At 47.0% G+C, this 14,752-nt stretch overlaps 1 protein-coding gene across 1 annotated transcript; it reads right to left on the bottom strand.

Moving 5' to 3' along the window:
* Positions 1-412: 412 nt before the first annotated feature.
* SET (SET nuclear proto-oncogene) lies at positions 413-6,812 on the bottom strand. The gene is made up of 8 exons (XM_052647747.1): positions 6,370-6,812; positions 4,876-4,933; positions 4,103-4,245; positions 3,670-3,773; positions 3,456-3,569; positions 2,730-2,900; positions 2,488-2,634; positions 413-1,307 (listed from the first exon to the last, which is right to left on the bottom strand). Exons 1-8 carry the CDS (start codon positions 6,440-6,442, stop codon positions 1,284-1,286), a joined length of 834 nt encoding a protein of 277 aa, XP_052503707.1. The 5' UTR covers positions 6,443-6,812; the 3' UTR covers positions 413-1,283.
* Between the last annotated feature and the right edge of the window lie 7,940 nt (positions 6,813-14,752).

Raw genomic sequence — 14,752 nt, 5'->3', positions numbered from 1 at the left:
TGCGAACAATTGCCCTGTGTTAACTCGGCAGAGGAGCACCAGATCTGTCTGATGGTGGTGGCAGGCACTATTAATATCTAAGTAAATAAAAGCCCGTATTTTGAAATGATGATTTGAGATACAAACCAAAGGTACAACACATTCAGAACTGAGTTTTCAGCAATCTGGTATCCCCAATGATGTGAAAAATTTCAGAAACTAATGGCAAATTGTACCCATGATGGGTTCCCAGCTATGGAGACATTAATAGATTGATTCAAATCCCTTTACTCAATCAATATAGCCCTGAGGTCATCCTGCAAAGTGCGTTATCAAAAAATACGAAGATAGGGTGACAAAAAGTTTGACAATAACGTTACACAAGTCAAACTTGGAAAGTCATATTAAGTTTATCTGAGAGAAAAGCATCAAATCCTTTGTGTACACATTTAGTTTTATTGTAACAAAGCAACTTGTACACTTTTAACGTTTAAAACTGAGCATCATCTTTCCTTTCCAGTGAAACAAAAAGAAAAATTTAAAAATAAACAGGAACAAAATTACAATAGAGAATGTCAATTGCAAATAAGATCCTACAGGTTCTGCTGATTCTCCCATCGAGTGGCAGGGCTCAAGTCATCATTAGGAGAGAATTTTATTTTAAAAGTGTCATCTTAAACTGCAAGGATGTCCGTTAAACATCACAATTAAACATGCCAAAGGAGAAGCCATGTTGTCAAAATGCCCACTTAACCCACCCAAACATCTCAAACCCACCCTTTGCTGACCTTCTATAACCCCATTTTTTTAAGTTTTTTTTTCTTTTTTTAAACAAGAGAAAGTAGACAGATACATGTTGGTAAATGCTAACTGTCCATATTCACATAGAGACACAGTGTAATCTCTGAGCCCAATATACAGAGAAAGGAGGAAAAAAGCTAGAATTCTATGCACTACTACACAGGGGCCTAGCACCCTCCAGCTTCCAGCAGAGCTAAGGGAGCAGAAGGTTTTTCTTTTTTTCCCACAGAGCATGGTGGTGTTGATTCCATAGTTTTTGTTGAGACAGGAAGGGATAAAAATGAATTTGGAACAGAAAGGGGTAGAGATTCTTGTCCCACTGAATTCTGCTCAAGGTATTTCCCCCCCCCCAAAATAAGTTGTGAACCATGGTATAAAGGAGAAAAAAGACCTCAAAAACAGGGCGACTGAGCACAAGAGGAGGAAAAAAAAAAAATAAAGACTGCAACTTGCTCCCAGGGACTGGAGAAAATTAAAAATGGTTGGAATCCATCAGTGTTCCATTAGTCATCTTCTCCTTCATCTTCCTGTAAGAAAAAAAAGCAGGCAGTTGGTTAATCTTTAGGATTAATTCTAAGGTCAGTCCCCAATATTCATATGGACCATGATGGACCCCACAGAACATAATCAAATGCCAGCAGTAATGAATTTTATGAACCCCCACAGTGGTCCCTTGGTATGTGTGAGGGATGGTTCAGAACCTCCTCCACAGACAAAAATCCTCAGGGATACTTCCCTGGTAGTTCAATGGTTAAGACTCCATGCGTCCACTGCAAGAAGCAGAGGTTCAATCCCTAGTTGGGGAGCTCAGATCCCACATACAGCTCAGCACAGCCAATACAAATTTTCAAAACAAAACAGAACACAACCCTCTGAATGCTCAAGTCCCTTAAATAAAAGTACATAGTACTTTCATGCAACCTACTCACATTCTCCCATTTACTTTATCCCAGATTAGTTGTAACAGTACACTGTAAATAGTTGTGAATACAATGTAAATAGTTGCTAACACTCAGCAAATTCAAGTTCTGCTTTTTGAAACTTTTGAGAATTAAAAGAAAAGAGTCAGCTGTTGGTTCAATCTGAAGAACAGGAAGGGACAGATACAACTGATATCAAGGGCCAACTATACACCAGTCTGCAGCAACTACTTTTTCCCCCTCAGGCCACGTAGCTCACAGGATCTGTTTCTTGACCTGGGATCAAACCCGCACCCTAGCAGTGCGAGGGCTGAATCCTACCCACTGGACCAGAGAACTTCCCAATCTGATTCTTGAAAGACCTGGTGATGTTTCAGATGTATTAACTTCCAGTACTAATCAAATCAGACATCTTTCAGACCAAGTAATCAAACCAAAACCTAATCTATCTCAATCTGACTCAAAGAATTTTATAACAGCTTGTCCAAAACATGCCTATTTTTGTTATTTGGGAGATTTGTCAGAATTTGGGCAGTTGCAATGTCCACAGTGCTTACACTGAGTACTGGCTAGGGAATGACATAACTGACTAGCCATAAAAACTAACCACAAAAGTAGAACTAATTAAATCAATGATATAATAAACTTATCAAAATTTCCTTAAATCCTGGACAAAACAGCCTATCCTTTCTACAAATCTTCCCACAACTAGTACAATATACGTAATCTCCAAAGTAACACAGTGAATATTTTGGTTATCTGTTTGGACTTAACCAAATCTTTTTACCTCTCCTTCCTCCCCCTCATCATCATCTTCATCTTCTTCACCTTCATCCTCATCCCCTTCTTCATCAATGTCTTCCAATCCTTCTTCCTCTTCGTCGTCGTCGTCATCCTCTTCTCCTTCCCCTTCCTCATCATCCATGTCAGGAACCTAGAGAAAAACCAAGACCGAAGGTTACCTTAAAAACTCACTTTCAAACAAATGGAACAAGTACAACCTTAAATAAAAGAACATTCTCAACTCACCAAGTAGTACTGTAATGGATTTGGCCAAATATCATCTTTGATGACCTCTCCTAACTCATCTGCACCTGCATCAGAATGATCAGTAAACCAGGTGAAGAAGCTTTCTGGTTCCTCATGCTGTCTCTTCCTGCTGGCTTTATTCTGTGTTTGACTTGATCGTTTCGTCAAATCCTAAATGAAGATGGAAGAAGTTATGATATATAGGCTCTCTACACCTCGTCTCTACATCTTAAATAAGGTTTTTAACCCAAAAGCAGAGCAAAATCTGGACATTCTATTATTCACACTATTATTCTTATCTGAAATTATGAAAAGTACAGTTAATAAAGAGAAGAAACCTTAGGATTTTATGTCTGCAAAGAATGCTATCAAATTTGTATGCCACCTTTTCTTGAAAGTTACTGTCTAGATTTGGTTTTTTAATACATATAAAATTAGTTCTACTTCAACAAACCAGTATCTTGAGACAGTATAATTTAAAATATTTATGTTTACTACTTAAATGCAGACAGAAATAGGTTTTCGGAAACAAAGCCACCAATGTAAAATTCAAAATGATTTAAGTCCATATCTACAAAAACTTGCTCCATAAACTATTGTATTTGGCCTTAACACAGATCTTTTTTAAGGATCTGCATTTAACACATCACCAAAACACCAAGAATTAGTTCAATGGTTCAACTAAATCAAACTATACAAAATATTAATGCACAAGTCCTCAAATACCTTTCCCGATTTCCATTTGATTTCAGTGGACTTTGAAGATGGATCACCACTCTCATTCAGATGAAATTCTTTGGAGAGAATTTTATTTTCGAAGTAAGGGTTTTCATCAAAATACTACAATAAACAATAAGAGAATCAGAAGTCAATACAAATAGCCCTTCTAAGCAAAGCTCAAGTTAATTTCCATAGTGACAAATGAGTTACAGATACTTACAAAATCTATTCTGTAACCTGATTTAATGTCTTCAAATTCTGTCACTTCAACTCTTGTCAAATAATGCAGCGCCTCTTCATCCTCCTCCCCAAGCAGTGCAGACACTAGACCCGAAAGGAGACCAAGTGATTATACAAACGTACAACTCAGTGATCCCTTTTTAAGATTTGTCCAAATTTGGTTTCATAAATCCACTATTAACTGAATAACCAAATGGCTCAGAGTCAGAGCTACCATCATTTTATCAAGTAATTAAACACAACTGTACATTAGCATGTGCTCTCTTCTAAACAGAAGGCATTAACTGCAAGCCTCTCCCTGTTTGAACCTCTGCAGGTAACCAACATGCAGAATCAAGTCCTCAACCAAGATCCCTCCCCTTTACAACAAGTGGACATCCCATATCCTTCAATAATGCCCTGCCATCACATACCTTGTGGATGGTTAACAAATGTTGTTACCCAAAAATTTGGGATTTTGGCGATCAATTCTGACCTCTTCTGAAAAAATGGTTGGCGGAGTTTGTTATATTTCTGTTCTACTTTCAAAATCTCCTCACTGGCTTGTTCATTAAGTCTGAAGCAAATGAAGAGACACATTGACCAACGATGGTACTTAAATACAAAAACAGCTGAGATTAAAATTATTGACTCTTGTTAGCCTTAGAACAATGCAAAGTACCTACTTGTAATAACCAAATCACCTAAATTTTTGCAGTCAGAGACTCAACTCAAAATTGAGATGGCAATCTAATCAGCTTTGCCAACAGGCACTCAATAACTGACAGTTCTTATTAAAGTGCCAAAACAGCATTTTGGTAACATTTTATACTTTATCTAACTCCATTACTAGGCTAACCTCAATTGTTTCTCTCAAGAAAAAGCTGCCAATCACGTAACAAAGTTATTAGGCAAGTCAGAGCAACACTAACGCTGTAATACTACACTATCAGAAGTCCACACACTGCAACAATTCCCCACCCTATGAAAGGAATCCCAATCTTTATACAAGGTCAATGTACTTTCATTAGCAACTTTTTGGTGACCTACAAATATACCACAGAAAAAATAACACTGAATCCTAATATTTCCAAGTTATAGTCATCTCCACTTAGCCAGTAGATACAGATTTACTTGGCCATAGTTTCAATGATTACCAAAACATAATCAGGTCAGAAACTTCAAAGTAAACTGAGAAAAATTTTACCTGTCTATTTCATTTTGTACTTCATCAATATGTTCAATTGCTTCTTGCTGTTCTTTTTCTGCAAGAAAAGGGTGCATGAAGAAGACTCAATACTAAATTTGAAGATAAATTTAACTAGTTTTCCTTCTTGATGTTAACAGACTGTGACGTGAATTATATCAATAAAGCTCTTTTAAAAAAAACCTGCCTACTACTACAAGACATGCTCTCCACGTGTTCATGCATGCAGTTGACAAACTACTTTTCAATTAGAAGAGTGCTCACAAATCATGCTGTTAAGACTACGGAAGAGTAGCTAGAATAGGGAAACCCACAACAATATCAAAAATTAGGACACCACCTATCTCCATGTTGGAAGCACCTTTTATAATATTGAAAATATTGCTCAATATCGATTACTGTTAAGACATCAGACATGCCTACAAGACGGGGAAGGCCTTAAAACTACCCCAACACTGTAAACACTCCAATTTACCTTCCAACCCAATTTTCAGGCGGGCTGATCTCAGAGGCAGCCCCACATGACTTTGGAGCACACTTACAACGAGCAAGCATGCAGTCAGAAACTGAGCCAAAGAACCGAGAGAAGCAAAGTGGGGGGTGGGGGGTGTGCTAAGGGAAAGGTGCCCTTTTGTCGGGTGAAGACCGCAAAACCTACAAAGCTAAGTGGGCGTGAAGGGGCCGGATCGCGCGGTTCATTTCCGGCAACCAGCCCGGGTTGGTGTAGCCCCCCTGCCGAGAAAAGCCTTCACGGACAAGGCCAGGAGGTTTTGCCAACGAGCCATTGTAAAGACCCTCCTCCGACACCCCAGGGCCGCCGCGCCGGGTTTCTCAGCGCGCTGCCGCCACGGGGTTGGCCACCCCACGTGGGGGACGGCCCGAGGCCGGCCAGAGCATCCTCCGAGCGGCCCCGGGTCCGCGGTGCCGCCGGCCGCGTGCTTCCCCGCGCCCCTACCCCGCCCCAGCTCGAGGCCGAGGGCCGCGCCGGGGCCGGCCTCCGGGATGGGGGTGCGGGGGGCGCCGCCCGCGGGGCCGGGCGCGGAGGGGCCGGCGGGGTGGCGGGGGATAGCCGCGCGAAGGCCCGGGCGCGGGGCCGCGTCCGGCCGCACCATGTGGCGGCGGCGGCGGCGGCTGATGGGAGCGAGGCATCATGGCGGAGCACAATAAAGAGAGGCTTCTCGGGAGGGAGGGAGGGGGAGGAGAGCGAGGGAGGGGGGGGGAGAGGAAGGGGGGGTCTCCTCCGCCCGCGCCGAGCAGGCCGCAGCGCCCCCGCCTCGCAGCGCCGTTCGCCGCCGCGGCGCCACCCGGCCCCGGGCCTCGCGCGCACAAAATAAAAAAAAAAAAAAAGGGCGCCGAGGCGCGCGCCGGCCCGTCCGCCCGGCTGGGCCCCCCCCACCCCCCGCCCCGCGCGCCCCGGGCCCCGCCGGCGGCCTGCGGCCGGGCGGACGGCGAAGATGGCGGCGCGGGCCGGCCCCCGCCTCGCCTGCTCCTCACCTGAGGTCTCGTCGGCCCCGTCGTGGTTGGAGTTGAGCTCCTTTTTACTGACTTTGGCCGCCGGCGCCGACATGGTGCTGCTCCGCGGTCGGGGGGGGAGCGGGGAGGGGGAAAGAAGGGAAGGCGAAGGGGGGGCGGGCAGCGGCTTCCCCTCACGCCACACGCGCGGGCGCTCGCTCGGTCCGGCCGCCTCCTCCCGGCGCTCTTTCGCTCGCTCGCTGTCCCTCCCCCTGGGCTCGCGCGCGCTGCCCTCGCGGCCTGACGACGAGGGAGGGGCTGTGGTGGGGGGGCGGGCGGCGTGCCGGGCCCCGGCCCGGGCTCCTGCTTACGAAGGAGAGGCGGCGGCGGCGGTGGCGGGCGGGCGGGCAGGCGGCTAGGCTCCCTCACTCACGCTCCGCGCTCCAGCTCGCTGCTCGATCTCCCCGAGCCGCCTCCTCCTCCACCTCCTCCTCCTCACGGCGAGGGGCGGGCGGCAGGGCGCAGGCGCGCCAGGCCTCGCGCGCACGCCCCGCCCCCGGCCGAAGAGGCTCGCGCCGCCTCGTCATTGGCTGAGGGCGCCGGGACCCAAGGGGGCGGAGCGGCGGCGAGGAGACACAGGGCTTGGCGAAGAGGCGGGAGGAAGGAACGCCGCGACGTACGGGGCCCGGCCCCCCTGCGCCGCGCTCCCCTCCCCCGCTTTCCCCTTCTCCAGCCCGACCCGGGACATTTGCGCGCTACGGGCGCGCGGCGGCCCGAGGGGCGGGGCCTCGCCAGGCTGCGCGCAGGCTCCCGGGCGGGTGCCGTCGCGTGGTGGCTGAAGCGTCTTCCCTCCTCCGCCGGGGGTACGCGGGGAGAGGAGTGTCCGCAGACGCCCCCACCAAAAAAGGGCAGGCCTCGGAGTACCCTTGCTTCAGAATAGCTGGCCCAGAAATATATCAACCCCGGGTTCACTGGGGCGCCCCTTTTCCCGGGTGAAGCAAGGCGGCACCTCCATCCTAGTTACGAGACGGGGAAGCTGCCTTCAGACTCAGGCTTGCCATTGACAGAGCCTGAAGCTGCCCAGTCCACAGGGCACAGGGCCTTTTCCTTGTTCTTAGTCTCAGCTCTGCCCAGCAGGCTGTGTACACCTGAACAAGTCGTTTGCCCTCTATGAATAACCTATTTCTGCTAGGAAATTATAAACTTCACAGAAGACAAACAAAGTGGAAGTCCTCCGAAGGCATGGAGTGGCCACATTCATCTCTGGGTCCTTTTAGCCCAATTCAGTAGGCAATTCACAGAGCTTACGAGAAACCCGACAGCGCTAAGCGCAAATCCCAGCTAAATGCGCCCGCGTCTCATTGAGGCATAACTGGAAGATGGGGTCGAAAGTGTTCATTTTAAATTTAATTTCACTGTGTCAGAGGATCAATAAGGCCTGCTTTAGAGGTCAAGCCCTGAAACACGAAGGCCAAGGCACTTCTATTTCAAGTATGTGCTTTCCAAGTAACATACATGAACTACTCAAGGCTTTACTCTGTCCAGCAGAGCCCCAAGACATGGACCTCTGAAGGCCTGAAATCTCTTTGGGTATTTGTAACCAAAACCAAGGGTTGGATTATTTGCCTCCCAGGAGTCACATTTTACTATCAGCTCTTAAAGCTCAAGCAGTGTCTTTAATGTTCAAGCTCATCCATTGGTGGGTGACTGATAAATGTTAAATGGCGGACCATCCATGGGTAGAGAAAACAGATGTCTTCTTGGGACTTTCCCCAAAACCCAGAAATTAGGAGAAATCTCTCTCCTCCAAACCTTGTTATTCTGAATTAGCTCAATCCATACCTGTCCCAGCTGGACGCTTTTTAAGGGAAGAATTATTAACACCAATAAGAAGATGGGAAACTTTGACAGGCAGCTCCCAGAAGAGAAAAAAAACACACCAAAAAACTCTGATTGTAGCATTGGCTGACATCAGCAGTGTATAAATACTCTCACCAAGGCAAATTTCCTGCTACCACTTTGATGCCACTGAATAGAGCTGGAAAGAAATACCAGGCTCCAGTGCACTGCTGAAGCATGTAGCATGGACCACAGACTGTAATAAGTATATGCATTTCCTTCTTTTTTAATCCTCACAAAATACAAGATAGGTATTAATATCCTCATTTCACTCAGCTTTTTTGATACATGTGGCAGAACCGAGGCTAATGAACAAAACCCCTGCCCTAAGGACAGAGCTTTTGACACTCAAACTATAGTAAGAGGTGGGCTTTCCCAGGTGGCTCAGTGGTAAAGAATCCACCTGCCAAGCAGGAGACATGGGTTCAATCCCTGGGTCAGGAAGATTCCCTGAAGAAGGAAATGGCAACCCACTCCAGTATACTTGCCCGGGAAATGCAATGAACTGAGGAGCCTGGCAGGCTACAGTCTAACGGGCTGCAAAGATTTGGACACAACTGAGCATGCATGTGTGCATTCGCGCACGTGCACACACACACACACAAACACCTACAGATAAAACAATGCTTACCCTCACTTGAGTGTGATGACTCTTTTAATCTATTTTATTTTCTTTAAATGCAGGTCACTATCAACTAAAATGATTTCATAACCCACAAGTGGGATGAAAAGATCTGAAAAACACCATGCTAAAGGCTACTGCTTCCATACACTAAGCCTGCTCTCACTGCTTGGTACCCGTGACCCAGAGCATCTCCTGAGTACCAGATCTACTGGTGTCTCTCCTGTGTGGGGAGTGGCTCCAGGGAGCCTTCCAAAGCTTTCTGATGGGCAATGGGCTTTCAAGGCTTCCATCCCAGCCTTTAGGACTATCCCGTTCTTCCTGACCTTTCCCACGGCACTCCTCAAGATGAATTCAAAGAGCACACACTAGGAAGTAGAAGAGAAAGAGAAAGCAAAAACAGGCAAGAGCTTCAGTAAACAAGGGAGTGGCGTGGACGCACTGAGAGATAATTCACCCACTGTGAATTATTCTCTGTGGTCTTGGCCTCCACCATTAGGAGTTCTGCATTCTCTCCTTGGCCTCTCACCTCACCCTCAGAATTCTTCGCTCCTCTCCTTCCCAGCTTTCTTTGAAGGAGGAGAACCCCACAACTTAAAGATTGGAACAGAGCGATGTTGGCATGCCCTACAAGACAGCAGTGTCCCAAGAAGAACCACCATGGAGGGACTGTGGTTACACCTTGCTATCCCTTCTGGTCCTGTTAATTCTCCCAAGAAGCTAAACAGAAGGCGACCAGAAGGACTCATCCACATTTTGCTGCTCACAAGTGGGAAGGAATTTACTATCCGTCTCAAGAGCACTGATCATGAGCCAATTGCTGTTTTGTGTTTCACTTCCACTTCGGCCTCACAGCAAGCCTAACATAATGTTGAGTCCATTTTACAGAAGAGGAAAGAAGCACGGGTTATGTCGCTTGCCCAACAAGGTCACACAGCTGGACACAGCCAGGCCGCAAACCCTGGCTGTCCAGCTTGACCACATTGGGGTATAATCAGCTGGGCAGGAGGTCTTTGCATCTCATTTTGAAGGGGATTAACAGACTCCTTAAATTTAAACTTGCCACATCACCCAGCAAACCCACAGGAGTTCTGCAATGAGGACTCATTTTCCAGTGCTCCTTCCACAAGCAAAGCTGGCCTCAGTCAGGTCAGCAAATTAAGAAGATTCACTGGCTCCGAGTCCCTCCCCTCTGCACTGAGCCAGCCTGCTGTCACTTCCTGGGACAGTGCTTTCCTGCCTTCTAGGATCTATCCAAACCCACCCCAACTCCCCCCAACCCCGCCCCCAGAACGCTCCACCACACCCCTAACCTATCAGGGAGGCCTCCTCACCAGAACAATGCACTTTGTTCTCTACTTCAAGCCTTGTGTCTGCAAAACACAGCCCTCACCTCCAAGTTAAGGGTTAATGCGGGGGTGGGGCAGACCCTGAAACCAACAATTAGAATGTCAAGGCCAGACTGGGGTGACTCTGGGTGCTGCAGGGTCAGATAGGGGCTCCTGCTAGGGGCCACCTAGCAGCTGTGGCTCAAAGGTAACTTTTCAGTAGGAAACTGCAGAAGCAGAAGGAATGCACAGGTAGGGAGAGGGGAGTGACCCGGGCAGAGGACTGTGGGTTTTCCAGACCCCAAGGTGAGAGGAGCCCGAGGAGGTGAAAAGAGGGTAAAGGTGCTGAGAGAGCCTGAACCGGGAGAGGTCCTCAGAGACCAGGTGGGCAGCGCCCCGGAAGTCTTAGTCCATACCTCGAGGGCGATAGGAAGGCCTGGGAGTCACGTGATTGGCTTCGCAGTGGCTGGAAGGGAGGAGGAGGAAGCCGGAAGCAAGATGAGGAAGAGGTAGCAGTAATCCCGGCCAGAGTTTTGGGCTGGCGGCCACAGCAGGAAAAAGAGGTGGATGGATCTGATAACCATGAAGGAGAGGAGAGGGGTCACCTATGTTTCCACCAGCCTCAGGCTGGCTGCTGGTGCATTTTAACTAAGAAACCAAAGGGAAGAGTTTGCGGGCTGGAACATAGGTGTGGGGTTAGTGCCAGGACTGAACTCACATGTGCTCCAGGCCTCCCACTTTTCACCCCTTCTGGTTCTTTCTAAACATAAACCTAACCCATGTGCCCCATGCTGAAAACCCTTCAGGGGAGTTTGCAGTCACAACTCAAAAGGTTTGAGGGGTGGGGGGAAATGACCTGAAACTCAATCCTTGCAAATCCCTTAAATCAGTAAAACGTGGCGCTGGGACATACCTTCCTTCGGCAAGTTTGAAGAAGCAGATGCCTCATCTGGCCTGGAGGCAGGAGTCGGCCTGGCTTTCTTCAGTTTCTTCGCTTGGGGTGGAAGAGAAGACTGGTGTTTGGGGGCCATGATGGGGAAAAAAAGCCAAGAATCCTCCCAGGAGAAGAGAGAGGAACTGCGAGCTCAGAGAACTGAAGCTGTCCTAGGTGACAGAGGTTTAAATATGCTGGGAATGTGCCTGGAGGGGATATTTACAAGACAGTAGGACACACCCCATTCCCCCGCCTCTACTGCCCACCCTCCAATCAAAATCAACTTCTTTTCCTTGCTCTTTACTCTGCAAGGGCTTTCTAGGCCGCGGGTGGGTGGGGAAGGTGTTTTCCTTGGGCAGGGAGCAATTCTCTTCTTTCTAGGACCCTCTTGGTCTCGACTTGAAACCCCGATGACACATCCCCCAGTCCTTTCTCAAATCTTCTCTGGAGGCAGCACTGCCCTCATTGAGAACTTGGACCTGTCCTCTTTTTTTCCTCTGGCCTCTGCAGGATTTCAACGTGCCCTCGCCTTACCTCAGCCTATAACATTCTTCCGTCTCTCCATTCCCACCCCTATGTCTGGGTAACTACTTCCCAGGTAGTGAGATCTCAGCTTGGAGGAATAAATGAATGTTACAGGAATCCAGTCAAAAATTACAAAGGAAGAGCAAAAGCAGTTATCCTTGAGACAACTGGGCTCAGCCATCCATCCTTTCAGATACGATTGGAAGATTAAGAGTTTGAAGAACCTGCTGGGACTTCCCTGATGGTCCAGTGGCTAACACTCCATGCTCCCAAGGCAAGGGGGGCCCAGGTTCGATCCCTGGTCGGGGAACTAGCTCCCACGGGCCTCAAGTAAGGGTTGGCATGTCACAATTAATGATCCTAAGTGCCATAACTAAGACCCAGCACAGTCAAATCAATAGATTAACTGGAGGGGAGAGGGGGCCGTTAAAAGAACCTGTAGAAGGCATCTTGTCTGGGAATCCCCAAACCCAATGCCTTTCAGAGCTTGTCAGGTAATAACTGAGTAAGGAAGCAACTGGAATTCACAGCAGTTGAAGAAAGATAGGTTGATAGAACCACTCTGGAAAACCATATGCAGCTCTACCCGTGCAGAGCAGCTGTACAGCTGGCTGCATGCCCAACAGAAGTGCATACCTGTGTGCACCAATAGGAATGATAAATGTGCACAACAGTGAATGTACACAGCCGTGAGATTCATAACAGTCAAGATCTGGAAAGGATACAGGTGTCTACCAACAGCCGAATAAATAGGTTGTGAGATAAGTACAATGGAATGTATTAAAACTATGAAAGCAAATGAACTACAGCTACATCCATAATGAGACTGCAGCCTGCAGACAGAATGTTGAGTAAAGGCACAAGGCACAAAATAGGACAGACTGTGAAAATAACGCAGAAAAATGGGCGAAACCGATCTATGCTGTTAGAAGTTTGAATGTGGTTACCTTCGTCCTGGGGAGGGATATCATCTGAAGTAGGCATTTAGGGCCTTATAGAGTCCTTCCTGGAGATCCAGTTTCTGGATCCAGGGTTTGCTACACCAATGTGCTTGGTTTGTGAACCCCAAGCTGCCATATCTCTGATTCTTCTCAAGATCAGGCAGAGATACACATTTTTATATGACATCTCTATTCTTTTTGTTTTGTTTGTTCAATCTCTAAGTCATGTCTAGCTCTTCTTGACTCCGTGGACTGCAGCACACCAGGCTTCCCTGTCTTTCATTATCTCCTGGAGTTTAGTCAAACTCATGTCCCTTGAGTTGGTGATACCATCCAACCATCTCATCCTCTAATTAAACTGTTTTTTTAGTTAAACTTTTTAAAACATACTTTGTGGCACTCCCTGGTGGTCCAGTGGCTAAGGCTCTGCCTTCCCAATGCAGGGGGCCTGGGTTCAATCCTTAATCAGGGAGCTAGATCCTACTTGCTGCAACCAGGACTCGGCACAGCCAAATAAATAAGTATATATTAAAAAAAAAACTTTGTGGACCAAATAAAGCCTGTTATCAGGCCACTTGCAGCCCACGAGCCATGAGTTTCCAACCTCTGAGATAGTGCAATTTTTTTTCCTTTTTTTCACCAATTAACTACCCTTTTAACAAATGAACATAAATCAGTGATGTCAATACTGATAAAAAGCTGAGCTGTTTTCTGGTGGAAGACTGCACACCACCATCACCATCTCTTGCTCGCCTTCTCTAACAGCTTCTGGGGAACTTTGGGCTTCTTCTAAGACATTTTGGAAGGCTCAAGTGTGTTGGTTTACAAGTGGGCAAACTGAGACCCGAGAGAAGGGATTTACTTAAGGTCATGGATGGAATAACTGAATGATGGTGGGAACCACAGTTCTGGGGTCACTTTCTCAGAGGGATGTAATTTCTAATCAGCCTAAGTGTCAGTGTCCACACCTGTAAAATGGGTGATAATAATACTAACGTCTTTGTTTTAGGATTTTCAATATAAGGACAGTCAGTCATTTTTTCCCCTGTTTTTACCAACGAAATTGTCCTTAAAAAAAAAAAAAAAAACTGTGGAAAACAAAAACTCTCTTTTGATGAAACTGGGAGTCAGCTAACCCCCAAGTGACAGAATAGGTGGCTGGATGGTCAGAGCAGTGGAGAAGGAGCAGGATGTGTGCAAGAAGAGAGGAGAGATGCTCTAGCTGCAGATTTCTGGAAGTATCAGCAAAGGACAGTTCTGAAAGTTGAGGAGCAAACCCTAAATCCCTTGCTTGTAGCAGCCAGAGGGTGTGAACTAACAGGATTCTGCACTGGCTCAGTTTTTAGAAACAAAGAACAAAGGGATCAACTAGCAGTAGCAAAAGGAGCTTCTTGAGACCCATACGCTGCTGCTGCTGCTGCTAAGTCGCTTCAGTTGTGTCCGACTCTGTGTGACCCCATAGATGGCAGCCTATCAGGCTCCGCCATCCCTGGGATTCTCCAGGCAAGAACACTGGAGTGGGTTGCCATTGCCTTCTCCGTGAGACCCATATAGATGCCAGCTATCTTGAGGTTCCTTTTTTCTTTTACTCCTCCAATCTGAGATCCAAAAGTTTGAAAACACTTTACCTGGAAGATGGCCCCTTAAATAGATACAGTCCCTTTGGAGGGCAATCCAACCATCAGAGTAACTATCAAAAGTGCAGACGTACATACCCTTGACCCAGAAATTCTCCTCCTAGGTATCTATCTTATAGGTAAATGAGGTTGCACCTGTGCCAGGCAATTCATTGCACCATCATAAAAGTGAGAGATTGGAAACAACCTGATAACTTCTTTTGGCTTCAGGAAACCAAAAGGGGTAACCCATATAGTGGAGTGAGCTGCAACTGTGGAACCAAATGGAGAATCAGAGCCAGGTGGTGAAGTGAAATAACAAAGTCCTACCAAGTAGGTAGAATGTTACCATTTGCATAAAAGGGAGGGTAGGAAAAAAATACACATTCACTTATTTGCCTGTATACCTGTAATAGCTCTTAGAGGACTCCTGTGACCATGATAACTTGGTCATCCTTGGGGAGGGAACTGGGTGGTAAGAAATGAAAGGACAGGGATGCAGGGAGATGTTTCACTCTTCACCCTGTTGTACATTTTGAACCTTCTGTATCTATGTTGTT

The sequence above is a fragment of the Budorcas taxicolor genome, chromosome 11, assembly GCF_023091745.1.
Source record: "Budorcas taxicolor isolate Tak-1 chromosome 11, Takin1.1, whole genome shotgun sequence".
Classification (NCBI taxonomy): Eukaryota; Metazoa; Chordata; class Mammalia; order Artiodactyla; family Bovidae; genus Budorcas; species Budorcas taxicolor.
The sequence above is the reverse complement of the archived record's forward strand: the minus strand, read 5'-3'. Positions and strand labels throughout refer to the sequence as shown.